General features: G+C 40.1%; 2 protein-coding genes across 4 annotated transcripts in view; one reads left to right on the top strand and one right to left on the bottom strand.

The window, feature by feature from the left end:
- LOC310760242 (uncharacterized protein) overlaps positions 1-13,655 on the top strand; it is a 425,476-nt gene extending 411,821 nt beyond the window's left edge. Inside the window, exon 2 of the mRNA XM_083608448.1 lies at positions 13,521-13,655. The gene's annotated coding sequence lies outside the window, so the exon portion shown is untranslated. The remainder of the gene's footprint in view (positions 1-13,520) is intronic.
- The window catches only part of GRIK2 (glutamate ionotropic receptor kainate type subunit 2), a 439,539-nt gene that overhangs the window by 26,597 nt on the left and 385,569 nt on the right, over positions 1-27,373 (bottom strand). For all 3 annotated transcript variants that reach the window (XM_083608278.1, XM_083608280.1, XM_083608279.1), the window contains exon 15: positions 12,647-12,872. In XM_083608278.1, coding sequence (XP_083464404.1) covers positions 12,647-12,872 — 226 coding nt within the window. The remainder of the gene's footprint in view (positions 1-12,646; positions 12,873-27,373) is intronic.

The following is a 27,373-nucleotide window of genomic DNA, read 5'->3' as shown; positions in this document are numbered from 1 at the left end:
ACACGTACACAAAGCATTATCCAGTGATAGGCAGTAGATACTAACAGAAGCCCCTTATTAGAATTATTTGCAAGGGTTAGCAGTTTTTCCATGGATAATATTTGAAAGATCTTGCAGAAACATTTCTAGAAATAATCTAGTAATGCAACAACATGGAAAGATTTGCAATGCCATCAAATTTTCCCTAAAGTGAAAAACAAATTAAACTAGGATAGATATAACTTGGAGTTATAAGAGTAGTGGAATGTTTTAGGGAGGTTTTTGCACATATCTAATGAGAGATGTACCTACTGATGTATAACTAAGTGTCTCTTTCCTGCTCTGCATTTACTGGTTCCAAACTACAAGAAAGAAGATTCCACCTAAACATTAGGAAGAACTTCCTGACAGTAAGAGCTGTTCAACAGTGGAATTTGCTGCCAAGGAGTGTGGTGGAGTCTCCTTCTTTGGAGGTCTTTAAGCAGAGGCTTGACAACCATATGTCAGGAGTGCTCTGATGGTGTTTCCTGCTTGGCAGGGGGTTGGACTCGATGGCCCTTGTGGTCTCTTCCAACTCTATGATTCTATGATTCTACTGATCTATTTTTAGGCATGTTCATGCTGATAGAAAACATGTTTTCTGTGTTTGCAAAAGTCAAAGCACACGTGATAAATAAGAATCAAAATGATGATAATCATGTAATTAGAGTCTAGTTAGCCAAGATTCTGACACAGAAGAACCAAATGGACCAGGAAGACCAGTGTGCAATCCTTGGGATGTGCTGGATCTAGACCCATGCTCTGACCCAGAGTCAGAGAGGAACCCTGCCAGCCAAGTGCCTCTTGAGCAGGTGCTCCAGAATCTAGGACTCCCAGAGACAACACCCCAAGTCTGAAAGACGCCATTACACCATAAGTCTTATGCTTTCTGTTCCTGGTGCCTTTTCACCAGCACTGACAGTGCTTAAGATGGGTGGTAGAGAGGCAATGGCGCCAGAGGGCATGTTTCAACTAAATTGTTGCATGTGCAGAATGAGATTTGCTTGTACAATAGAACTGGCTTCCCCTCTCATTCACCCATGTACCCCACATCGTAAATCTGCTCTGGACAGTGGGGGGAAACCCAAGAGCAGGTTAGGGAGCATGTGGAGGGAGGATGTGGGAGGGAGGAAAGGCCTGTTATGCAAGCAAACCTCATTACTCACATAAATACCCCACTTACAGCTATGCTGAAGTCCACCTAGAAGCTCTAGGCCACATGACTATTCCTTCCAAGTTATCAATGAATGGAGCAGAGCCTGGAAGGGTTAGTTTGGTTCACAATGGAGTAGGCCTCAGTTGAGGTCCAGACCTCAGCCTCTTCAGGCATTCCTTTCACCACGGAGTTAAGACTGCGGGGGGAAGCAAGTGGCAGTGAGAGCACTAACCTTGCTTCCTTTCAGTAGTTCAAAGGGGACTGATGCAAGGCCACTATAGGCTCTTGTGCCCTTTCGTACCTTGGAAAAAGCATGAAGGCACAAATAGGGGATTGGGGTGGGAAAGAGAATTAAGTTTGGCTTTCAATGTAAACCGACCTAATTTGTGCTTCCTGAAACAGTAAGTAAACTGAAGCACTGCTAACGTCTGAAATTCACACTACTCTCAATTTTGTGATGCAATTTTCCAACCAAATAATGTGTATAGAAACAGGTATAATAGCAGAAAGCATGCACAAATGTGTATTTGTTAAAATAACGTACAAAAGTGCATTATATTAGTGGAAATGGCATAAAGAAAAACATGGCTATTAGGTGAAGATCATACTAAACGCTGACAAATTTTCCCAAGAGCAGTTTTTTGTTTTTGTTTCTTAAAAAAAATGCAAACTGATAAGGGGATCTGAACTTTAGATTTTAAAAATGGGAAATTGAAAGTGACAGATTTCCCTATCTGGGTGACACAAGGAGCCCATGGGGTAGTGCAGACACACACACACCCGCTGCAGAGAATCATCTTCCAACTCAGAGAGACCAAAAGAAAAGATGCACTAATCTCTGCTTCATATTCCAGGGCTCTTGTTGTCTACCTGGAAATGTCCAAGGCAACTTGAGCCTCACTCTACTCACTTAAGACACATGTTGTACCCTGTGGACACCCACTTGTGCCCAAATCCAGAATGTTGTTCTGTGTAGAGAACACTGCAGACCACAGGAATTGGGAGTTATCCCTATTTGCATCGCTTCTCCTGGCGTTTGTTTTTCTTTGGAGGAAAGGGAGATTATAGATGCACAGACATAACTCCCCACAAGGTTCATTTTCTGCTTCAGATTTGCTCCTCTGAAAGCTGCTTTTCCGTGACAGAAGCAGCTGCTCAGGTTTTGTCACACACACATTTAGTAATAAATATTAGGTCTAAAAGGTACAACCGTGTTTTACCATTGTGGTTCCCCTGGATCAGTGCAACTTTCCCCTTTTCACCAATAGATAGCAATATATTATGCTGAAAGCCATTACTCTAATATATAAATACAATACAGACATTAAATATTCATTTAATCTTAATTATAATAGCTCAACATTCCCCATAGATATTTCTGACAATGTGTGTTATCCTAGATTTAATTAAGGTGCTTGGGGAGCAGAAACAGGATCCTAAAGGGAGACCAAAGAGCACATTTATAACACCTCTTATCATTATTATAAATTTCAGACCAAGGGAATGAGCTATTGGGAATGCATAAATGGTGCATAATATAAAGCTGAAGGAATCCGCAAAACCTACGTTTCCATTTTCTTCTACTTACACCCTGTCCCCATCCCTTTTCGGTCCTGGGGGGACTGTAGCAAATTTTCATAAAACTGATTTGAAAGCAGCAGAAAGGAAATGTAATCGCAGTAATGCTGTTGCTTAAACTACTGGGAACACTGTAGCTCTGTGAAAATATGCACACAAAGCACCTGGGAGCACAATTTTGTTGCATTTGGGAAGAGAGAGCCGCTAAACATCTGTACTGTTTTTTATTTTAGCACACAGGCTGCAAGCCAGTCTGCCATCATAGGCAACGCATAAAGGCTCAAATCGTTCATAGTCTGGCTCATAGCCACCAGAATAATATTTTGCTAAATGGGTATCTGTTTGGTTACTTACGATGCACTCATTTGGATAAAGCCGTTTTCTCTTTTAAAATAGGATGAAGTAATATTGCGGGGGGCTCAAGCATGCTCTCACTCTTTACCACACATCTGAGAGCAATTCAGCCTGTATCAACCAATCCTGCCAAATCACATCATTCTTTAAACAGTGCTTGGTGTTGAAGCTCATCTGCATGGTGGGTATGCAAAACCAAATTATGCAGCATGTGTAATACATACTATGCTGATTTCATGAAACACTTGGCACTCTTCCAAGTGACAGAAAACATCTTTGCTCTGTAGCTTTCTGCAAATACCTCTTCTGTGTGTGGCAATGGATAGCTGTCAGTCACAAAGATTTAATTCGGCTCTCTGAAATCCACCCAAAGGCGAATGCTTCCATTCTTTGCTATGATTATAGAGGAAACCCATTCTGATGAGTCACTCTCTTCCAAAGTGTCCTTTTGTGTACTAAGTTCTTAAGCTTCTCTAATACAGTGGTCCTGGACTCTGACTGGAAATAGTCACTTCTTTAATAATAGGTGTCATGTCATGTCTCACTTTAACTTCATAGACTGACAAATCAATGTGTGGAGCAAAGTTTCTTCTTAAAATGGTACTTAGTCACAACTGAAACTGGTGTTTGAAGTGCTGTAGTGATTAGCTGAGGGCAAGCTATCTGCCCATATACTACTCCTGAAGATGAATGCAAAAAAAATAAAAGTGTTTCCATTATAGGAGTGCTTTTGCAAATGCAGGTACAGAAAATACATGTATACCAAAACAAAAGTCACATTTACAAGCAGATGGCCATGGACAGGGATGTCTCAATAGCTTATCAAGTGCAATGTTTGCCAAGTGAGTTGCAAATGTACGAAGCAATACACGTAGATTGAAAATAATAGGATGGAGATTGCTGAGTCCAACATTTCTCCTGCAGTCTGAGGATGTGGCAGAAATATTAACTGTGCGCAGGTCATCCCCGCCCCCCCTTCAGTATATGAGGAGCTGATTCTGTTCACACTCAAAACAGCAACATCTGTCACCATAATTGCATGACAGTAAATAATTATGTCTTGACTGGATTAGCTGCTCTGGCATATCTCTGTCAAATGCCCAGTCTTTCTTCAGTGATTGCACTGAGCTTAGTGATTGCAGGGCATCCTGTGTAGTTTAGTTTATGTATATCCACAATGAAACCACGTCTTTTCTTGTACTTTGCGTTTTCTGGGTCTGTGATTTTTCATACATATTCTCTTTGTAAGCATTTATGTGCCTTTTCATTGCATTTTTCTGCCACTTGAACTGTGCCTCCTGTATCCTCATTATTTTTTCCCTCCCGATTCTTTTTTGCAAGGCGTATAGTTTGCTCAGTAAGATCCCTAATCAGCTCATCTGCCATATTTCCCAGTTCACATGTAACAATTAGTTTCCTCAGTGCGGCAATAAGTTGCAATATTTGTTCCCCGGTTTCTCTTCACGTTGGCACAATTCATAGATATCGCCAACTACCACATGCACTTTAAGCGCACACACAAACTTGAACTCTGCAGATAAACTGTGTTTGTTTTCATACCACAGACATGTATCAACTAGTGATGGAAGAATCTGTCATTTTCAGCTTCTCTCCGTTTCACATTTTTTACAATCTTAAATTCAGTTTTCCAATTATCTACAGCAATTTTCGATTTATTTATTTTTTAACCCTCATGAAAATTTAGTCTCAGTGTTTTAGTGTGAATTTCTCCTAATAAACATTTTGGCTGTAGTTTTGACTAATATAGACATTATTGCAAGTAATTTCTCCTAATGTAATACATTTAATGTTATCCTCACTGACATATATGGATTTTATGAAACAATCCCCTAATATATGCATTTTGGTACACAACTGTCTCACAAATGTGCACTGCAAAAAAAAAAGCAAAATTTGGAGGGGTATGAATTTGAAAGGATAGCTGTATTTTGGTTCATTTTATTAAAAAAGCTTTTATTAAATGTATATACTGCCCATCCTCCTAAAAGAAGCCAGGACAACAAGAATCTTTGGGTTCGAGAAGTGAGAATCAGGCAGTTTCTTAGCAAAATGCGAACAAAATCAAATTTGTCCTTACCCTTACCCTCAGCATAAGATTGCAGGAAGCAGGCTTATACTTAGTTATATTATTTGTTCTCTGCCTAGTTATGTTATTTGATTTCTGCTTGGTGCACTCTGATGTATTCAGAGACAGAAAAGTCCCTTTACCCACTTCTTGCCCATCCTACATGATTGCCATCATGCAGGGTAGAGAACAGGGTTGTCTTTAGGGCTCATCTCCACCCAAACACCCCCCATTCCTCCATTGGCAGTGTGTGTGTGTGTGTGTGTGTTGGCTATTAAGGCATTATGAAGAATGTCTTAGTAGGTGGAAAGTATAACCTGCACTTTAGGTCCCAGTAAGGGAAAGGAGAATTTTGTATTAAAAAAAATGTATAGAGAATGTATTAGAGGAGAAAAGTAGGCTGGCAAATACCTAATCCCTTTATTACAACTGCTGAAAAACTGCTAAGAAGCAGAAAAATATAAAATATCCTAATGCAATATGGGCTATAGCTTTCAAAATAATCCTTTTATGATACCTTTTGTCTGGGTGTTTCCATAGAAATACAGATCATTCTTTTGTTAATTTGTTGCTCTGCTGGAAACTTCTGGTCTGACAGTTGAGTTTAATGCAACAGTGTTTGTGAGGTTTATATATTTCAGATTCTGGCTACCTGCTATACTTGTCTATCATCCATCTCACTTCGGCCATATTGTCCAACAGTGCACCCAAGTTCTTTTTTTAAACCAATTTGGAAACATTGATCCTGATCTGTTTTCACAGTATTTTCTGGACTTTGTTTGTTTGTTTGTTTGTTTGTTTGTTTCAGCTAGCTGTTAACAACTAGTGTCACAGAGGGGTGGATTAATTCTAATTCATTTATAATAAATATAATTTTAATTGGTCATTCTACGTCTCCTATTTTGTGTTTGTAAACCTTGATTCCTAGAGATGGGGCATGGTAGAAATTCATTGTACAATCATCACCACAGATGCTATTTGAAACTCTGGTACCAATCGCTGAGCAAAATCTTCTGTCCTCTCTTTCCTCCTTTTTTGAGGGGTGGGGGTGATGAACTAGTGTGCACCTACTATTTAAAATAGTACGGGATGCGGGTGGCACTGTGGGTTAAACCACAGAGCCTAGGACTTGCCGATCAGAAGGCTGGCAGTTCGAATCCCCGTGACGTGGTGAGCTCCCGTTGCTCGGTCCCTGCTCCTGCCCACCTAGCAGTTCAAAAGCATGTCAAAGTGCAAGTAGATAAATAGGTACCGCTCAGGCGGGAAGGTAAACGGTGTTTCCGTGTGCTGCTCTGGTTTGCCAGAAGCAGCTTAGGCTGGCCACATGACCCGGAAGCTGTACGCCGGCTCCCTCAGCCAATAAAGTGAGATGAGCGCCGCAACTCCAGAGTCGGTCACGACTGGACCTAATCGTCAGGGGTCCCTTTACCTTTACTATTTCAAATATAGCAGCTGTCTGAAATTCCAGTGACAGCAACAACAGCGATGACTTTCACAACAGCTTTGGACTTAGGCAGAAACTGGCTATAGAGTTAATATAAATGTCTGCTTATGAGATATTCCTAATAAGAACCATACAGGAAGCAAGAAAAGGAAGGCACTTGCTTTCCTTGCAGTATCAGTCTGCCTAAATGAAGATGCAAATCTGGAGCAGAGTTTGAAAGATGGGTACTTGGGTAAATAATGGGATGAATTCTTGAAAAGGCAAAGCTAGCATTGCACAATTCAGTATCACAAAAGCATGAAGTTTGAAATCACTCCCGGGAGGTAAAAGACAAGTAATGCCGGCTGGGTAACCTAAACAGTTTATTATTGGCCATTGCATAGCATTTAAATATCACACAAAATTACACGGTGAGTTTAAAGCCTACTTGAAGCAGGGACTCCTCACACAAAGGTAGAACAGCAGCATTGTAATGCATTCATTACTGCCTTGGATAAGGATAAATAATTCATGAAGTCATATTCCTAGCAGAGGTATGAAGCAGCAGATCATTAATTATTGCCTGAAACCCCTTTTTCTGTGGCGAAGCCTTCAATTTAAGGGAATGGAGTGTGAGATCCCTCTTTCTAGACGCTATGTCCGATGAAATAATATGAACACGACAGGTCTTCAAAATGAGCTTATTCCAAACGCCATTTTAATCATGTGCTCCTCAGATGACTGACAACAGAGAAGGAAAGAAAAATCCCCACAAACAATACTAATAATGCTGCCAAAATAGATGCTTTAATGTCTGCCAGAGAAAAGATTCCTTGAATCAAGGAAGCCGACCAACCTCTTTGTCTGTCCAATCAAGTTTATCTCTCTCTCTCTCTCTGGTACAGATGACAGCAACTAAGCTGGAAACTGACAACAACAGCTGGAAAAGAATAATAAAACAATGGACAAAGAAAAGTAAAGTGGAGGTCTACAGCAGAGACCTTCACTTGATCACAGAACCTCCATAGATCACCATACAAAATATGGTGAAAATTGAATTCTAGACAGACACAAGTGATGTGAAAGCCTCGGGGTTTTAGTCTAAACTTTTGAACTTACATGAGTATGTTGGTTTCAAGGGGTTTGAGCCAGTGTAACTCTGCTGGAAGGCTGTGTATTTATTCATATTCTTTTTCTTCTGATAGATGCTGAACAACTTTTAGATGGCCTGACAGCATGAAGCTTTTCTGACAACGTTATTTGAAACAAGATGGAAGCAACATTCTTAACAGAGGCAAGAGTTTGTCCACAAGGAAGAGAAGAAAGATTTTAGACCCTATCTATCTTCCACAATTACTTACATTTTAGTTCTTTTTCTTGTAAGCACTTTTTCCATAATCATGGTACAGTCAGGGGAGTGAATCCAGAATTGCTGTTGACCAAGTTATGGGGGGGGGGGGGAGTGTCAAAAGCAAATGGAAGATGTCCAGGAATCAGCTTTGTAAAACTGAAATATTGGCAAGGGTTCCTGTCCCTGTGTTGGAAAGCTTATGTGCAAATGGGTTCCCTTCAGACTCATCCAATGGTGTGCTGGCTCACAAAGTGCTGCTAATGTATGCATCAGCATCAAAGGGGTAGAACAGAAGAGAAAGCCCCAAAAGGCCTTAAGTTCTAGGAGGACCCCCTCTAGAGGAGGACCCTCAAAGCAACTGGAAAATCGGTAGCATTTATGTACCTGAGGTACCTCCATGGAGTTAGGAAAGCCTAGAAGGTCTGTACAGTTTAAATGAAACATGCAAAATCTTTGCAGGCTACTTGTTGATCCTAAACCTTGGCTGCCTTGTGGGATATCTTGGGAGAAGACAAGACTAAGCAGTAAACCCTACACATATCCAAAGTGGACTCCCTAAGATAATTGGATGGCCTTGTACATGGCTGGTGCCACATGTATTTCCTTTGGACCACACTAGTGAGGCGGGGGGGGGCTTGTCTGGGCAGCCCAGGGTCTCCATTTACACTGCCCGGACTTGCGCCCCAGGGGGTACTGCAAACACAGTGGTTTGACTTAACCCCAGGAGGTGCACTCCACTGTTTCTCAAGACAGATGGACGCCAACAGCAACTTGCTGATAAGATGAGCAGGTGACAGCAAAGGTTGCAAGGTTCTTAGCTGGGGCAATTAGAATAAGATCCACTGTTTGACTATTGATTCAAAACCCTAAAATGTATTTTATATAACTGACTTGTTATTTCTATTCTTTGTATATCGTATTGTTGTTTTATTGCTATGGCCGATGGCTGATGCAAATAAAGATTCATTCATCCATCCATTCAGCTTGCTGATATGGGTGATACTGAGAGGTCGCTCTCAATATTCCTGGCAAACCACTGAACACAGAATGAAACATCTGTCACGATGAAATTTCAAGTCGTCTTCATTTTGTGTGATGTGTACCACAGATTCTGGGGTAGATAGACAGGCATACATAGCTTATATACTGGTTTGACTATAATCTTAGGTGGATTTATTTATTTCATCCCTAGTCACACTGGACACATCTTATACAGTAAGTGGATCTGTTGCTGGTGTGAAAAGTCAATGTGTAATTTTGATTTCTCCAAAGACACTATGGTTGTAATCAAATGACATAACCACATACACATTGGGCATTCTTACAGATCCATAGATTTCTCTATCTATCTAGGCATATCAGCCTAGATAAGTAGAGTGAGTTGTAGTGTGCAAGCTGAAGCTAAATGTACCACAGCTTTTTATTATTCTATGCACTCTGGCAATTTCTTTCCCTCTAGCTTGCTTGCTTATTTTTCCTTGAATGGTCTTGACAAAACTTATTCACATTTTTTTTTATTCAGCCAAAAAAAGACTCCCAGTGGGTTCTAGATTACTTTTTTTTAAAAGCAATCATTGCTCTCAGATGTACCATCTAAAAATACATGACACAAACTGAAAACAGCTTGGGAGGAAAAGGGGGAGAAAAGCAAACTCATAGTTACAAGGACTTCCAATGACCACCTGGGGCAGAAACGCTGAAGATGATGTGCCAAAATCTCCCTTATACCGTATTTTCCAGGCACCTCTACCTACCATAGCTACCTATTGACTTGCACATCCCAGGCACTGATATGCAGACATGTTTATGTGTATACACAGTATTTAACTTCTCACTTGCATCACCCACTATCTATTTTCTCAATTCTGAATATTCCAGTGAATAATTCTATACATGGGACCTGGATACCTGAAGGGAATGTGCTTGCAGAACTTCTCCTTGTCACAAATTTTGCCACTTCCATTATTACATGCTACTTCACAAAATAATACTTACTTATGTAGCAGGCTGTCATTCACTGTGCACCAATGTGCAGCACCAGATTTAGGGTGGTGCAGGCAGTTCTCCTGCACAGGGCACTGAGCTGAGGGGTGCAAAATAGCAACCACAACAGTACCTATATTTATGCGGGTACCTACCGAGAAGATCTATTAAAAAGCAAGCGTCCCTAAATGAATTGTTGAAAAATTAAGAAATATTTGGGGGTCACCAAATTTTGTCCTCGCTCAGGGCACCATATTACCAAAGTCCATCCCTGCACTGTGCATCTATTCTACAGGTGTGTGAAGAAAATAGCAACCATTACTCAAATGCATTGAATAATATATTCAATATTTCATTCAGAAGTTAGCAACAAATTATCTATTTCCAACATTTAAGGCAAACATTTCTAATAAAATGAATTGTTGGGAATAATTTATCTTTTAATATCAAAAGATTTTTACATGTTCTGGGACGTTGATGGCTGGCTTTCCTATTGGGAGCCCTAAATTCACCTCTATTATAACACTGCTTAATTGCACCTGCTATTTTAACAGCAAGGGCTATGTATCTGAAAATAAAATTCTCCCTCATTGAGTTATCAAATTTGTATAACAGTTAGCAACATATGAGCAGCAAGAGTTCTTTTAGCAAAGTATTGGAAGACACAAGAACTACCCACGCTGGAAGAGTGGCAGACGAAGGTGATAGACTATATGGGACTGGCCGAGATGACTGGCAGAATCCGTGACCAAGGAAAAGAGACGGTGGAAGAAGATTGGAAGAAATTTAAAGTTTATCTTAAGAACTGTTGTAAAATTAATGAGTGCTAAAATGTCATGGGTAATGTAAAACAGAATTGCAGTGACAAATAATTGGATAAGAGAAAAAGGATTAAAGAAAGTGAATTATAAGTAATTGAAATTAGGGGTTGCTGGAAAAGTTTAAAACAGGGATGCAGAAAAGGGAGGTATGGGGAAGTCGTTGAAATAAGGTTTAAGAAAAAGAGGTTATGAAATTATACGTGTTTATATGTTTGTTTGTTTATGTATTGTCAGTTGTATTGTGTCTTAATATATGTTGGAAAATTAATAAAAAATTTATATTAAAAAAAAAACAGTTAGCAACATATGCATGGAAATTTATTTTGGCACACAATTGTGCATAGGTGCCAGAAGATCATGATCATTCCCGCAAGCTAAGAGCAGCTAATGTTTGTTATTTGTTTGTTTATATAATGGGGTGGGAATAGAAATGGAAAAGGCTTTAGCTTTACTGTTAATTTTATTTTAATGGGCAGATCAAGAGTACATTGTACATTAAAGACACAGCTTTACCTGTTTCTGACTTTTGAAGTTGGAATTTCCCTTTTTTATTTGGGACTGATGAGTGGCTTTGAGTGGTCTTTGCAGGTGGATATGTTTCTCTAAGCATCTTAGTTGAAGGAGGTTATTTTGTTGTGCTTTGCAAGGGCAAATAAAAGATCTGATATTTGGAGCTCAGACCCAATCTCTAGCTCATACAGTTTCTTGAAAATTTATTTTTACCTTTTGACAAGACATGTCTCCCATAAGAACCATTTTGTGACAAGGAAAGCCCTTCCCCCCAAAGATAATCATTTTATGGTGGGGATCCATAGTTTCTCAGGTTACCAAATGTGTCCAAAAAAGTTTGGGATCCCTGCTCTGTCTATGGTTATTAAATGACCATTCATTGAACACCATGTATGCTGGTGTGGATCAGCTTGCACACAGGTGTTCCAATAAAACAACTGGACTAGTCTGGATGCTATCCAGCCATGAGTTTAGATATTCCACCAGAGAGGTACATCACTGCCTGGTACTCCAGCAAGGTACTCCCTCAATCCAAACATGCCACACGACTGACCAGGAACTCATTCATTATCACACCAGTGGGAATAGCAGGGTTGGGGAATCTGTGGCCCTCCAAGTGCTGTCGGGTTACAACTTCCACCATCACCAACTAGTAGCCATGCTGGCAAGGGCTGATGGAGTTCAAAAACACTTGGAGGGCTACCAGTTTTCCATCCCTGATCTACAGTAACCTTTGATGAGAGTTCCCTTTTCAAGGAAAATACCGTATTCGCTTCAGAAAAACACAGACCTCCCTAGAATGGGCCTTGAATTTTACAGGCAACCACAGACTTTCCTAGATTACAATGGCAAGAGAAATCTTGTGCCAATAACATATACCACACCCATACTGATGGAAAAAAGTAATTATAATTTGAGTGTTTACAGCTCTTCATATATATCATCCCAGTAATGTTCAACATGATCACACACCTATATAAAAAAGTAAAACTCAAGCAGGTCTTCTCTTAATAGCACTAACCTTCAAAAACTCGCTTCTTTGTAGTATGGGAAGCACCAAATGGCAGCTGAAGATTCATGGGTTTCAACAGGCTTTCCCTCTCTTAAGAAGTGATTAAAGTACATTACTAGTAAAATATTTATTGTATTATATGGCACTTCTGTGTTTTAGCTTCTTTAATTTAGTTTGTTTCCTTTTGTAAAGTGCTTATATACTTTTTATATATTACATTATATATTAAATATGGATACATTAATAATAGCACATGGTGCTGTTGTAACCCAGCTAATACCCAGCAAAGGGAGGAAATTGTGCTATTGCTGCACTTGCAATTTAACGAAAAGAGAAGAAAGGCATGCAACCTACCCATAGGCGTTCCGACACCATAACCTTTGGAGTCTATGAGGCCACCAATCTGTGTCAGGTTACAGTTCCGCTGTGTAACAAACTCAATGGTAGTTGACTCCATTAGGAAGGCATAATCAGAGGTGAGCACACGCTGGATACCTTCTTCGTTACTTTTGACAAGCACCGACTGCCTCCTGCTATTCATAAAGGCCCACATTTTTTCATATGTGGCTATTCTTGATTTCTGAAACAGAAATAGCAAGATTCATAAGCACAATAGAGAGAAAGTGTTCAATAAAGAAGAGAATTTATTTGAAGAGAATGGTAATAATTTCAATGGATCACAGATTAAGAAACACAGGCTGATGCAGGATCTTTGTTGGACCAGGCAGCACACAGCTCTACTATAAATCTGCATTTCATATACCAGGATCAAATTGCTTTAGCTAGTGTGGCTTCAGCCAAAAGTCCCTAAGAAATATCATCTTGTGAAACTAAAGTGTCTTTGTTATAAACCTTTTGCATTCTGACAGGACGACAGTCTGCATGATTCCTCGAGGGAAGGAAATGAAGACAAATATATGCATAATAGAAAAAACTTTTCTGTATGAAAATATCTTTCCTCATCAGGCTTAAATATTCAGAATAAATATTCCAATTTTTTAAAAAAAACAGTTTGATGGCTAATTCCATTGCCCTAAACACTGACAAAGGAGAAAATACTCTGGGAAGCAGAAAATGTTATTTTGATTATGAATTTTTCCTCCGTAGTAGTTTATTATTGGGACGTGGGTGGCGCTGTGGGTAAAACCTCAGTGCCTAGGACTTGTCGATCACATGGTTGGCGGTTCGAATCCCCGCGGCGGGGTGCGCTCCCGTTGCTTGGTCCCAGCGCCTGCCAACCTAGCAGTTCGAAAGCACCCCCGGGTGCAAGTAGATAAATAGGGACCGCTTACTAGCGAGAAGGTAAACGGCATTTCCGTGTGCTGCTCTGGCTCGCCAGAGCAGCTTTGTCACGCTGGCCACGTGACCCGGAAGTGTGCGGACAGCGCTGGCTCCAGGCCTCTAGAGTGAGATGAGTGCACAACCCTAGAGTCTGTCAAGACTGGCCCGTACAGGCAGGGGTACCTTTACCTTTAGTTTATTATTTGTTGGCTATATTTTCAAAGAATGTCAACAGTTGGTCATCAGAATCCAAAGCTCAGAGTACAGTGATATGAATTCAACATTGTACAGGATAGTGCCCCCAGACCAACAGGATTCACAAAATCACATCATATGGTGATTCCACTTCACTTACTGTTGACAGATATGACTTTTGCATATTGAAAAGCCTCCATTTGAGACAGATAAGGTATCATATGACAGGTTATCACATGGGGATGGCAATCACCAAATGTGGAAAATATAGCAGTTGAAATCTAACATAATAAAACAGTGTTGCAGGCTAAGAAAAATTAACCAAACCGATCACTGTAATGGTAAAAACTATCTTTCATGTGCCAAAGAGTAAATAAAAAGTGTTTTCCTTGTAAATTAATTGCTGATGAAACCTTATAGCTAATCCAAGATATATACAAATAGTATTCAATTTAGTTGTCACCATGCAACTTTAAACCACAGCAGTTCAATGTGTTTGAGATCTTCACAACATCTAATGTGATAATATTACACAAATTAAGGTGAAAGTCTTCATACAGATGATCCCATCACTATTATACTAGAATGCTGCAAAGCAAAGACTTAATTCTCAGTTTTGAAGTGAAAAGAACTCTTCAACTTTTAAAGGCTCTCTGGAAGTTGGTAATCTAATAGCTTGCGTACATATTACCTTTCATTTTAATAACAACAGCAATGTGTAAAGTACCTAAAAACCCCAGACGGAAATTCACAGCAAGATAGCAAGCTATTTAATAAGTACATCGTTACAGAGGAAAGGGTGGAAAATAATGAAGGAAGAGGCTCAGACCATTGCAAGTTGACTTGAGCAACTATCTATTAAAAGTTTAAATATGTGATAATAATAGTAAGACAGGAGGGAAATATTTGTGCATGGATGGAGTAATGTAGTAGTAATTTTAAATCACTACATCCAGTCATAGACACAAATAAAAAGGCATGGCAAGCTGTTGTTTTTTACTATATGAAATAGAAAAGAATAGAAATACAAGGTAAAAACACAGAAAAGACAACTCACTAGAGTAGCAGTTGTACAATACTTGCCCAGACTAGTATGATCTTTGAGGATGAATGACTTCTCCAAGCTTTTGGAAATTAAGGGTGTCTGAGGAGATAATAATGTTTCTGTCTTGGCACTGTGTTCCCCCCTCCCCAAACAGGGAAGTTTTTAATCTGTGATATTTTAGTGTATTTTTGGTTTCTATGGAAGCCGCCCAGAGTGGCTGGGGAAACCCAGCCAGATGGGCGGGGTACAAATAATAAATTATTATTATTATTATTATTATTAAACAACTTGGGGAAAATCCCGGCTGTGAGTCAGTAAGGGAGGAAATGAGATGGTAATAAGAATGCCTTGAAAGTGCGCCCCCTCCTGCAACAATTTTTGAACAATCGGGGGAAAGGGTAATGATAAGGACAACGGAGATAATAGCAAGATGCATCTGCACTGAGCATATCACTTTTTTTTTTTTAAGAATCCCTGCTATATGGCATACAGCCGGACAAGAAAGGGTTACCATATCCTCCACCCCATATTCCACTGACGCCCCTCTCAAGTGGCTGCCTGCTGTACGTGCCAGCAGGCAATGAAATAAACCCAGCAGCAAGAGGAGGATTCTGACATTTCTTTCAAATTTGAAGAAGCTGCTTAAGAGAAGCTGCATGGTGACTGTACCATGTGGCCAGCAGGCAGCAAGATGAGTGACAGGTGATCCCTGCACTTCCTCCCCCACCCCAAAACACACATTTTTTAAAAAGTATATGAATAGATGACTGCTGACTACTCCACATCACTGGCAGGCAGCAAAATAAGTGAAATAAAGCAGCAAACAGGTGCATCCTGTGCATCTTCACATAATTATATTTCCATGCTACAAAAGGCTTAACCTGTTGAATTTCTGTCTACCATTGAATTTCTGTCTAACTTTAACAGCTGTTAAAGTTTCTTTTTCTGCTATTTTGGAGGTAGCAACCATTTTATGTTAGGCCATACCATTGGTGGCATTCATTTTGTGGTGCCCTTCCTCAAAATTCCAAATATGCCCCCCAAATTGTTGATGACCACGGTTTTATCAGAATAAATGAAAATGAGAAGGATATTTCATTCTGGATCTTCTCATGTTAAAAACACAAATGTCAAGATCCTAGCTGAGTGTAAATCTGTTGTAGTGTTTATTATTCTATACTGTATTTTAAGGTGTGTATGTGTGTGTTTTCTGTACCATGAGCAGAACTCAGCCTTGGGGTGACAACAGAAATGCAGAAAATAAATAAAAATGAAAGTGCTGTATTATCAATTCCTTTTCAGCGAACTCAACTCCAGAAAGCAATCGGCAAGAAGAGATGACAAGCTTCTTCTCTCATGTGCTAATATCAACTTTGCACCTAAGTACAACTCCAGCTCTGGGACAGGGATTGAGTACAAGATTGACACTGCAGACCTTTCTAAAGTTGAGCTGACTGGCATCTGTAGCTTCTGCCCCCAAGGAGGATTAGTGGTATATGTGGGATAAAAAGAGGAACATTTATTCTGAATAAGGATAACCTAGTATCCCTGCTGAGATACAATTCAAGGCTTATTTCAATTTGCCTGGGGACTTCTGTAAATCTATCATTCAAACACTTCCAGGACCCAGTGGTAATAAAAATAGAATTTTATATCCATCTGCAAGAACTCGCTGAGATGGTGCCAAACTATCATATATACTATTGATCGCAGGGACATTTGAATGAGAAAGAGCAGAGAAAGAAGAACATATAATGAATGGGGATCACACACAAACAAAGGTTTGTTGTGCATGCTGTGGTCTGAAAACAAATTGTGCTTGTATTCATTTTATATCAATATTACTCTGGAAGAAAATACACTTGAGCTGCACGCTGCACAGCAGTTTTCACAGGAGTCAGAATGATTCTAAAGAACAGGCGAAAAAGGTCAGTGTTCTCAAATAACAAGAAAACCTATGTAACAACATACATGTGCAACTAACCCTCCCCCTTTTTTTGGTTAAAAGTCTGTCTCAAGTGTATACAACTGAGTTTTGCCCCAAGGAACAATAAGTATGCCACAGAAACACAGAAGAAGCAATAAATGGACTGAAGCATTTATAGCGCATTTAACAACTCAGTGACAACAACTAGGAAACAACAGGGGTGTTCAAGCTGCAGCCTACAATGCCCAAAACTTTCTATTGAAAACTGCAGCATTCATCTCTTTTGAAATCATAAAATTCTAGCCCTCGTGTCTGCGGGTGATAGCCAACATAAAATCTCTGAAACGGGGCATTTTAAAGAGGTAGGGAAGAACCGTAGCTCAAGGGAAGGATGATTGCTTAGCATTGGAGCACCAGCTATGCAAGCACAAGGTCCCAGGTACTATTCACAGCATCTCCAGAAAGGACTGGGAGAGACTCCCATCTGAAACCCTGAAAAGCCACTTCATGTCAGTGTAGACAATATTGAGGGAGATGGCCTAATGGTCGGACTTGGTATAAGGCAACCTCACAAGTTGTTGTTAAATTTGTACACTGCCCTCCACCTGAAGGTCACAGGGCAGCTCACAACATGAAAATACACAGCAAGAGCAGAAAAAAATATACTAAAACAAGAATGGAACAGAACCAACAACCCTCCTCTCACAAAGACACTTGAAAGGCCATAGAAAGCTCAATCAGCCAAAGGCCTGGTTGTAAAGAAACATTTCCTATGGTGGATCCACTGGCTCCAAAGCTTATGCAAGTCACAAGTTGCAGCAGGAGTTCTGGGCCATTTTGCTGTACCAGCTTTCGGCAGGCATAGCAAAAACAACCTACCTTCCCTGACCAGAGTGAGCTGCATGGCTCCCGACGGGGCATTAAGCCCTTCTGTGGCGTGGCCAGGGTTAAGACTGCACCCTAAAACCCCTACTCACCATCAGTCCCCATCTCTAAACTTTTCAAAAAAAAATATAAATTGCTTTGATGGTTAAAAACAACAACTATCAAGCAGTGTATACATTTCATGAAATAAGTAATTAATAAATAAGCCATCTTGCCCATCCTTCCCTTAATTACCAGCAAACTAGGATGTCAGCAATGGTGGCATCAAACAGAGAGCGGGAAGGAGAAGCTTCTTCCTTTCTCCTCTTACACCAAATAGGTTCTGGTCACTTTGGTTTTGAGATTGATACTGATAACACTGTTGCAGACACATCCTACCAGTTATATTTGCATTTCCAGCTTCCATAAAGCAAGGAATTCTGATGAATTCATCTACCGGCTGCTTTGATGAAGGATCTGATCTAACAGGGAATAATCTGCTCAACTAGAAATGATATCTGGAAGGGAAAACTTGTGGTGGCATAATTTATTAAGCTTATTTTCTATTGTAATGCATGAGGTAATGCAGTTTAAAAGTGAGATAGTTATGATTTGTGACATTTCGCGTGGAAGAGGGAAGACAGTAATGACTCTGAAACTCTGAAGCCCATTCTGACTAGCAAGACAATTAGAGGTGAAGGGAATCAAAGAGTTCAGCTACTTGGTGCTTCAAGCCGAAAGATATCACAATGACATCCAGAGGAGAGACTGCTTTATGGCTTCCTCAGCACTCATAAATTAAAGATCACGGAAAGATAACTACATGTCAGAGATCATGAATGTAAACATAATGAAAGCATTGAGCTTTCCCATGGCTGTGCGAATTTAGGACGGCAGGAGACGAGAGAAGCATCTTTAAAACTGTTCTGATATTCTTATGCATGATGGTATTGCGGTAAATTCTGAAGTGTAAGAGCGCATCAGGGCAGTCCTCATTGCCACACCCTCAAAAAGAGTCCAGGAATGGCAGAAGCTGTGCTCACCATGTACATCCACTGACAGTAAAAAAATAGGAAGTCAGTTTCATGTTCTGACTTTCTTGGTGCCATAAACAATAGTAAAACGAGTAAGTATCATTATCACCTCATTCACTTGAAAGGAGAATCCATCCATTACCCTAGTGTTCTAGGGGATGCTGTCACAGGTTCTGCTCTGAAAAAAGTCTTAGACTGCACTCTTCCAGGTTTCCCTTCCAGTTCACTGCCTAGGTGTTTTGTATTAAATAAATGAGAACAGACTCCACTCATGCTTTATCTCTGTAATCTCTAATTGGAAAACTTTAATTGGAAGATCAGGCAGTAGCCATTCCATGATGGAACAAAGGAACAAGTGTTGGCCATCAACTCAAGCATCACTTGATAGTATGCATGTGCTTTTCTCCCACTTTCCAATTTTGCACTGATAGTGCAATAAAAACGTAGTGAAGGGACCACTTCAGATTTCTTTGAAGTCTCTCTTTGCAGCATCTGGTGGGCCTGTGTGTGTGTGTGGATTTGATATCTGCACTGTACAATGTGACACAACCACAGAATAGTAGGATTTGGGTATCAATGTCCATACAATTTTATATTACACAAAACTCTAATGGTTCCATACACCCCCTTTCACCAAATTCACCAGGCATTGGATCAGTTTGCGCATTTGTTCTTGAGGCAAATTACATCTACAAACCATTTTCATGGGTGCAGCACTTCCACCTGAGAAATGTACAAAATACTACTTCAGAAAAATGCTAATTCACACAACTTCCCTGATGGAAAACAAGATGGTAAAGTCACTGCATATTCAAACATTTCAGAAACAAAAAGTACCAATTAGGTTGTTGTTGTTCCCAGTAAATATATTTAGCATTGAGTTTCTACTTGGCTTGTTTTAATTATTTTTTTAATCTTAAAATCAAGGAAGAGAATGATTAGTGACTTGTAGGTTTGGAAAAACTTTCCACTTGCCACTGCTTTAAAAACAACCTCAAAATAATAATAATTTATTATTTGTACCCAGCCCATCTGGCTGGGTCTCCCCAGCCACTCTGGGTGGCTTCCAACAAAGATTAAAAATGCATTATAATGTCACACATTAAAAACTTCCCTAAACAGGGCTGCCTTCAGATGTCTTCTAAATGTCAGGCACATCTGATGTGAGGGTGTTCCACAGGGCTGGCGCCACTACCGAGAAGGCCCTCTGCCTGGTTCCCTGTAGCTCTTCTCTTCTCTTCCACTTCAATCTGAATGGCCATACATCACTTTCCCACACTGCATCCTACACAAATGGTAAGCTAAGATACTCACCTTTAACTGGGTTTTTCATCTGACAAAATGCAGTCACAGATTGTTGGATATATTGCATGCAGTGCAATCTAGAATCCTGTTCAAAATGCCTCTCATTTTCTTTGTTAAAGACAATAAAATATTTACAGCATCATTGTAAAAAGAAAGAAAGAATAAAGTCTAGCAATGGAGGTGGAAGTCCAACACGATGTTGTATTCATCAAACATATACTCATCATAATAGGAGACATTATAGGATTTCAAGCAGACAGATACAGTGATTGGCACTCGTCAAGTGGTACTGTGCTGAAGGAAACAACCTTCAATTTCAATCACTTAAAGAAGGATTGTGAAATGATCCCGAAAAGCAAAAGCTCCAGCTGAGAAGCATGAAGTACAATGAAGTCATTCCTTGGCTTTGACCAATCTACAAATTAGGTATGTGTATATAATTTGCATGTGTTCCAAATTTTCTTTTAAAAGTCATGTTTAGAAGGCAAGGATTTAAAATGGAAACACGACAGAGATAAGGACACTAAGCCTTTACCCAGTCTGCTGAGTCCTCACTCTAAATTTGTCTCCCAGGTATGTCTTCCTCCTGAGACACTGAAAGGAGAAAAGCTGCTAAGAGCAGGGGCATTGGGAGGAGGAAAAGGTGGAAGCAGGGCTACCTTCAAGTGTAGGCATGGGTGGGCATCTGCCAAGATGCCATACCCGATAAGTGGCCCAAAACAGGAGCCCCCTGGGCTAGCTCTTCCTCCTCACTGTTTCTCAACTCACCTCTTTGTTCATCAGCTTTCTAGTAGCACTGGCAAGGAAGAGGCAAAGCAGCAGCTGGTGACAATGACAGTGAGATGCTAGATTTACTGAGCAGGGATGGCCCATGGAGAGTCTCTTGCCTTCAAATGGTGGGAAGCTGAATCTGTCAATGTGAAGTTGCCTCAATCCCAATCTTAAATTCAGTTCCCTCAATTTTCTCAACAGCTTGCATGTTTTTAGTAAAAAAATACAAAGTCAGCACAAAAATTAAAATGAATTTGTGTGTACTTCTCTTAACAGATGTGCTTTATGCATTTTCCTCAGGGATATGGAAAGCAATTTTCCTGAATATAAAACATTTGTGTAATTGATTTTTATTTGTTGCTAAGTCACTTTGAGACAGTTCTCTTTGTACAAAACAACAATCAAATACATTGTATTATTCTAATCTGTTTATTATTACTTTCACTAAGGTGGGAATGTTTGCACATCAGTAGCAGGGTGTTTCTAAATGCCAGGTGTCATGAAACAGCAGTGGGAAAAGGCTCTTTGTACCCTTGTCCTGCTAATGGGCTTCCGATAGGCATCTGGTTAGCCAGTGTGTGGAAAAGGATATCCCTTGATCCTAAACACTTGCAGTTGTATCTTTGCCTGCCACACTGGCATAATACCTATGGCATACTGTACTGTTCTGGTACATTACTCACTTTTCATCTTAAGCGTTCATTAGCTGGCTGCAAGTCTAATAGATACGATTTTAAGGATGATCATGCAACCAACCAAGGATGGATTTCTGCACACCAGTAATATTTCAGACAATATTATCTTTCGTTAATTTTTCTTTAAAAAAAGAGAGAGGGTGGACGTAACCTTCCTTTCTGCCTGAATTTGATTTCCATGCCACCAACAACTACAGCACCATAGTTTGTCTTCAGTTTTCAAGGTAAGGGATCAAAGATGAAAGATAGCCTTTCATTTTATCTGACTGGTCTCCTCCATTCCACGACCTCGGTTTTTTCTCTCTCCTTCTCTCTTTTATCAGAACTGCTGAGGCCTGTAAAGCTTTAAGTTAACTAGCCGATTTTGTTGTGTCAGCATAAAAGTGATAAAAACACACACACGCACACACCATAGTTCATACAGTGTTCTCTCCCTTTGTAATGGCAGTTTTCATGGTCCATAGAGCACAAATGAAGAAAGGTAGAAAAGGTGTTCCTGCCAAGAATGGTGCTACATGGAATGAAAAATGCAGTGCTGGGCAGAATAAATTCCACTGTGCAGCCCGATTGTTCTGCAAAAAAAGGGGGGGTTGTATGTTTGGCTTTAGGAAGCCCAAGATAATTAGTGTAAGTATTCAAAATAAATACTTGATAACACTAATGAATTCACAGTTAATTCTAGATTACTCCACTATCAGTTTTCTTTGTGACAATCTTAAGTAATAAGATTTCTCCAAAGTGGAAAGTTGTGGCTCAGGTTGCATCATAAAGCAAACTTCCCATGATGCTAGTTTAGAAAGGTATCTGCAAAAAGGAGTCACCATACAGCACAGCACAACACTTGTCTACAACCTTGCCATGTATTCAGTCTTATTTGACCTGCCTGAGGTTTCCCCAAAACTGTCATGTGGACAAGCTATAAGTTCATTTGTGGGCTCCATTGCCTATCTAAAGGCATTTGCAGTCAGCAATCATGCAGGCATGCAAAGATGTTAACATATGTACCAATAATACCCTGTGAGAAGTGAACTGGACCACTCCTCCTAGGTGTCTTATTCAGAGGGAGGCAGAGGTAGTCAAACACATAAAACAGGTAATTTCCTTCCTTAGCACATGTGCCTTCTCTCCCACCCAGATTCTGTAGGAAAGCAGAGAGTAGGGCTAGGATATGTCATAACTCTCCTCTCATAGATCCCAACAACTGTAGTAATATGGAGTCAGTGTAGATGCAAAGTTAAAAGTATGGTCAGGATAATCAAATCCACACTTTCAAACCATCATATATCCCCACCTGCATTCAGACATGTCCTGACAGTGCAATCTTGTTTTAATTTAGCTGCTACAGCACTTTGTGTAAGTCAGAAGCAGCATATGTAATGGATAGTGATTGAGTCCTCTATTTCAGAAATACATACATTATCACAAACTATAGATATGCTGTTCATATATATAAATAAATCCTTCCTTCTGCTTTCCAACTCAGCACTACCACCTGCCATGCTATGCTGCTTTTCCATCCATTGGGGGGTGGGGAGAGAGAGAGAGAGAGACATGCATATGTTTAAAGGGTCCTGATGAGTCATTTTTATCTGAAATCCAGCTGGAGGTGATAGGGTTTGTTTTCGGAACCCCTCTCCTCTGTACATTCAACTGTTCAAATTCAGTTTCCAGAACTGCTTTTGGCTTACAAATAAAAAGTAGGATGTGTGGCTGGCTGTGTCACATCTAGTTTGGGTCTCAGTCTTAAGTAGTGATGTCACTGAGGTTCAGAATTCTTTAGTTCAGAATACAATCCTCCACAATTTTTTAATGCTGTCTTTTAATGCAAACTTACTTTTGCAGGCCCAGGCTTATTCTTTGGCTCAGATTCTTTTCTGTGCCAAATAGAATTTTCCCGTCAACACCTACATATGCTATTGCTGTCTATGAAACAGAGGGAAAGGAACAATGTTTGTGGGCAGGCGCATCTTTTAGCTTGCTTCTTGCAGTGTTCCAAGAAGCTGGAGGGGAAGGCAAAACAGAACCACTTCCTACCTGCCTGCCTGTCTTGTTACCATCATGGAGGCAGCAGGAGAACAATGGCAAAGACTTGTTAGATATAGTGCCAATGGAAAGTCTCTGATCTGACTCTTGTGTGGAAATAAATCCTCTTCACCACAAGAAATAAGTTTTAAAGCTTTGCTTGCAGAACTTGGTTTTTAAGCATTTAGTTAGCACACTCTATGAAAAATACTGCCTATATGCTTAAAACCATTTTTACAATAACAAATACAATGCAATTCAATACGGCATTTTATGCACATTAAACTTATAACTTCAACAAGACAATGGGAAAGATAGGGATCTCCTTTCCCTAATACTACTGCAGCAATATCAAATGAAGTTGCAAGGTAAAAGGGGTCTGAAAACTTTGAGGAAGACAACAATTAAGTAATTTAGAATTCTCATTAAAACCATTCCCCCCCCCCCGAGTGTTTTTAACATTGCTCAGAAACACTAGTCCAAATCAAGTTTGGGGGACAGTATTAGGATTTGAAGTGCATTCATATACCTGGGAATAAGTCCCACTGAGTTTAATATATATGGCGTAGTAAACATTCCTTACATTATTACACCTCTGTGGCTTGCCTAAAGATGAATTAAGAATAATAGACATACAAGGGAATTACTGGAATATAAAAAGCTTGTTTTCATTGTAAATCATAGGGTAATATGCTGACCATTTAACAAATGCAGGATTGCTATTGCCGAAGTAGTATTGCTATTACCCATCAAGCTGAGTGACATAAGGAAGATAAATCAAGAGAGTTGCTTCTGTGCACTGACAAAGGTCTTTTGTTTTACTCTCAAAGGCTACACAATACCACCTGCCTTTAAAGAATTCTTGGTTTCCAGATTGCTTTAGAAAGGAGAATGAAATCTTCACCTCTGCTCATTCTGCCTGCTGTCAAACACAAATTATAATTTAGGACTCAGCATGAGAACACTTAGCCCCCATTATTAGGTTTGAAAGCAGTTTCACCCCATATGGCAGAAAGACGAATCTTATAATGTTTTGTTTCACACCAAGAAGCTTGGACTACACATTGAAAATGCTAGCTTAAAAGAAAGCTTGCCTACACCTGACAGCTGAGAAATTGTCACAAAATCCCAGGCTTAAGGAATGGAATAATGTATACTGGCAAGGAAGCTCTGCATACAATATTCCATGGTAATATGTATCACACTCTACTGGAAATGCTCTGACATGCTGTTTTTTGAAGCACATTCATCATGGAGAGATAGGATGAATGTTTTAACTTCATCAATGTTTAGAAGAAATGATGATGGGAGAGGGCAGCCGGTGACAACAAAAGGAACCTTATACACTGCTGATGGTGGCCACTGAGAGGCCAACTCAGTAGGAGAGGTGAGTGGAGAAATGCTTCTGTCTAATCCAACCTCCTCAAACCTGGCATAGGTGGTGTGCATGCAATTGCTCTTTAAGTTCCGATTTACAAATTTGTCCAGTTCATTTCGGAAAACTGAATTCATCAAATATCCCTACCTCTAAAGAAAACTTGCTCAAGAATGATCTCCACATGGCCCTATCGAGTCTTAGCTAAACAATCATTTTTGTACATATGAATTTCATTTCATTCAAATGCAAACCTTTGGGCCTTTCCCCTTCGAGCAAAGCCTGCAATACCATTACTGAAGGGATGCGGGTGGCGCTGTGGGTTAAACCACAGAGCCTAGGGCTTGCCAATTAGAAGGTCGGCAGTTTGAATCCCCACAACGGGGTGAGCTCCTGTTGCTCGGTCCCTGCTCCTGCCAACCTAGCAGTTCGAAAGCACAAAGTACAAGTAGATAAATAGGTACCTTCCTGCTCTGGCGGGAAGGTAAACAGTGTTTCCGTGTGCTGCTCTGGTTCGCCAGAAGCGGCTTAGTCATGCTGACCACATGACCCGGAAGCTGTACGCCGGCTCCCTCGGCCAGTAAAGCGAGATGAGCGCTGCAACCCCAGAGTCGTCTGCGACTGGACCTAACAGTCAAGGGTCCCTTTACCTTTACCATTACTGAAGGAATGCTGCAGTCATTTGTGTGCGTGTGTGTCATACCGGATCAGACAATGATCAATGCACAAGCAATTTATCCTGCCTCAAACTTTGGAGAAAGGCAAGTGTTTAATGATTCTAAAACAGACGTATCAGTAATCTTCTCACATGCTAAAATGATATCTTCAAACAGCATGTTGAAGCACCTGAAATATTTTTATTACACAATTAACTCCACATTAATTCCACTTTAAGCTTCCTACAGAAGTGCATATGCATGAAATATTCACAAACTGTGATTCCCCTTAGCTATACAATTCATATTTAAAACACTTGTAGAACAGACCACGAGGGAGAGCCAAAAAAGAAAGAAATCAGTTCAAAAGTTTTAGATAACTCTAAAGATTAATGACTCTATTTTCAAATCAATCAAATCCTTGGTGGTGATTGCTGCACAAAATACCAAGTAAACATTTTATATTGTGAACCATCCTGTGATCGTCAGCTGAAGGGTGGTATACTACTACTACTATTACTACTACTACTACTACTACTACTACTAATAATAATAATAATAATAATAATAATATTTCTGAAGACAATGAAAAAGGGCTTGAAACAATTTGGACTAAGTGCCAGCTTTCTGTGAGTCAACTACATCTTCTTTGGATTGGGTGCCTGAATCCAGATCCCACCTTCCATTATATTAGACCTAAGCACTTTTCTGTCACGGAACTGATTTACCTAATGAAACTTGGGTTTAGGAGGAATCAGTGAAATGCAATGTAAGTGCATTGTTGTAAATCACTTCAAGATGCCTAATGTAAAGTGATAAATAAATGAAATTATATTATTATCATTATCAACAACGAATACCCCACAAGTGTCCTGGTACACCCTGTATTTTCATGTGAGAGGATGGTGGCCATTTTGAATGCTGCAATTTCACATCAATATCTCATGCCCCCCAAAGCACTTGGGGGCATATTTTTGGGTGCCCTGGAAAGCGTGCTTTTGGGCCCTGTGATCTCACACAGGAGAATGGCCACAAAGACGTGCATTCTGATTTTGGGAGTCAACATGTTAGAGAGTGTATTTTGGGAGTCAGCATGTTAGAGAGGCAATTACACTAAAAGGATGCAAAGAGACAACTGTTAAATGTAAAATGTAACCCATTGTTATTGATGAGTTTAAATGTTATGTGTTACATGTTATAAGAGTCAAAATCTCAGAAATAAATAATAAAATTAAAGCAATTGTACTAAGTGGCTCAGGCTGAAGCAGTTTTCTGGCCTCAGCCACAGAGCTCCTATGCCAGTGATGGCCAAACTTGGCCCTCCAGCTGTTTTTGGACTACAACTCCCATCATCCCTAGCTAAGAGAACCAGTGGTCAGGAATGAAGGGAATTGTAGTCCCAAAACAGCTGTAGGGCCAAGTTTGGTTATCACTGCCCTATGCAGACTGGCATAAGAACTAGGATTTCCTGCCTATTTCGAATGTCCTGCTAAATCACACAAGGAGACCTCAAGGTCCATCAGGTCCCTGCCTTTTTCTGAGAACTCTTGGAGTGTTCCAAATCCCCACCCCTGTATCATATACCATACTTTTCCATTTATAAGACACCCCCATGTATAAGATGCCCCCCATTTTGGGGGACTCAAATTTAAGAGTTGTTGAGGTTTTTTAGGGGAAGATTGCCCAGAGTTGTTGAGATTGCCTAAAACCACTCACCTGCACGTGCCCCCAAACCCACCTCTCCTCTGCTCCCTCGCCTGCAAAAGCTGCCAATTACCCGCCCAACTGCCGCAGCATCAGCCAATCAACAACAGCCATTGACGCAGTAACCAATAACACGCTCAACAGCTGCTGACAGCCGCAGCAGCAACCAATCAAACATCCACCCTATGCACTATCCATATATAAGAT

The sequence above is a fragment of the Podarcis filfolensis genome (assembly GCF_964270895.1).
Source record: "Podarcis filfolensis genome assembly, chromosome: 3".
NCBI lineage: Eukaryota > Metazoa > Chordata > Lepidosauria > Squamata > Lacertidae > Podarcis > Podarcis filfolensis.
Note: the sequence above shows the minus strand (reverse complement) of the source record. Positions and strands in the feature narration are given on the sequence as shown.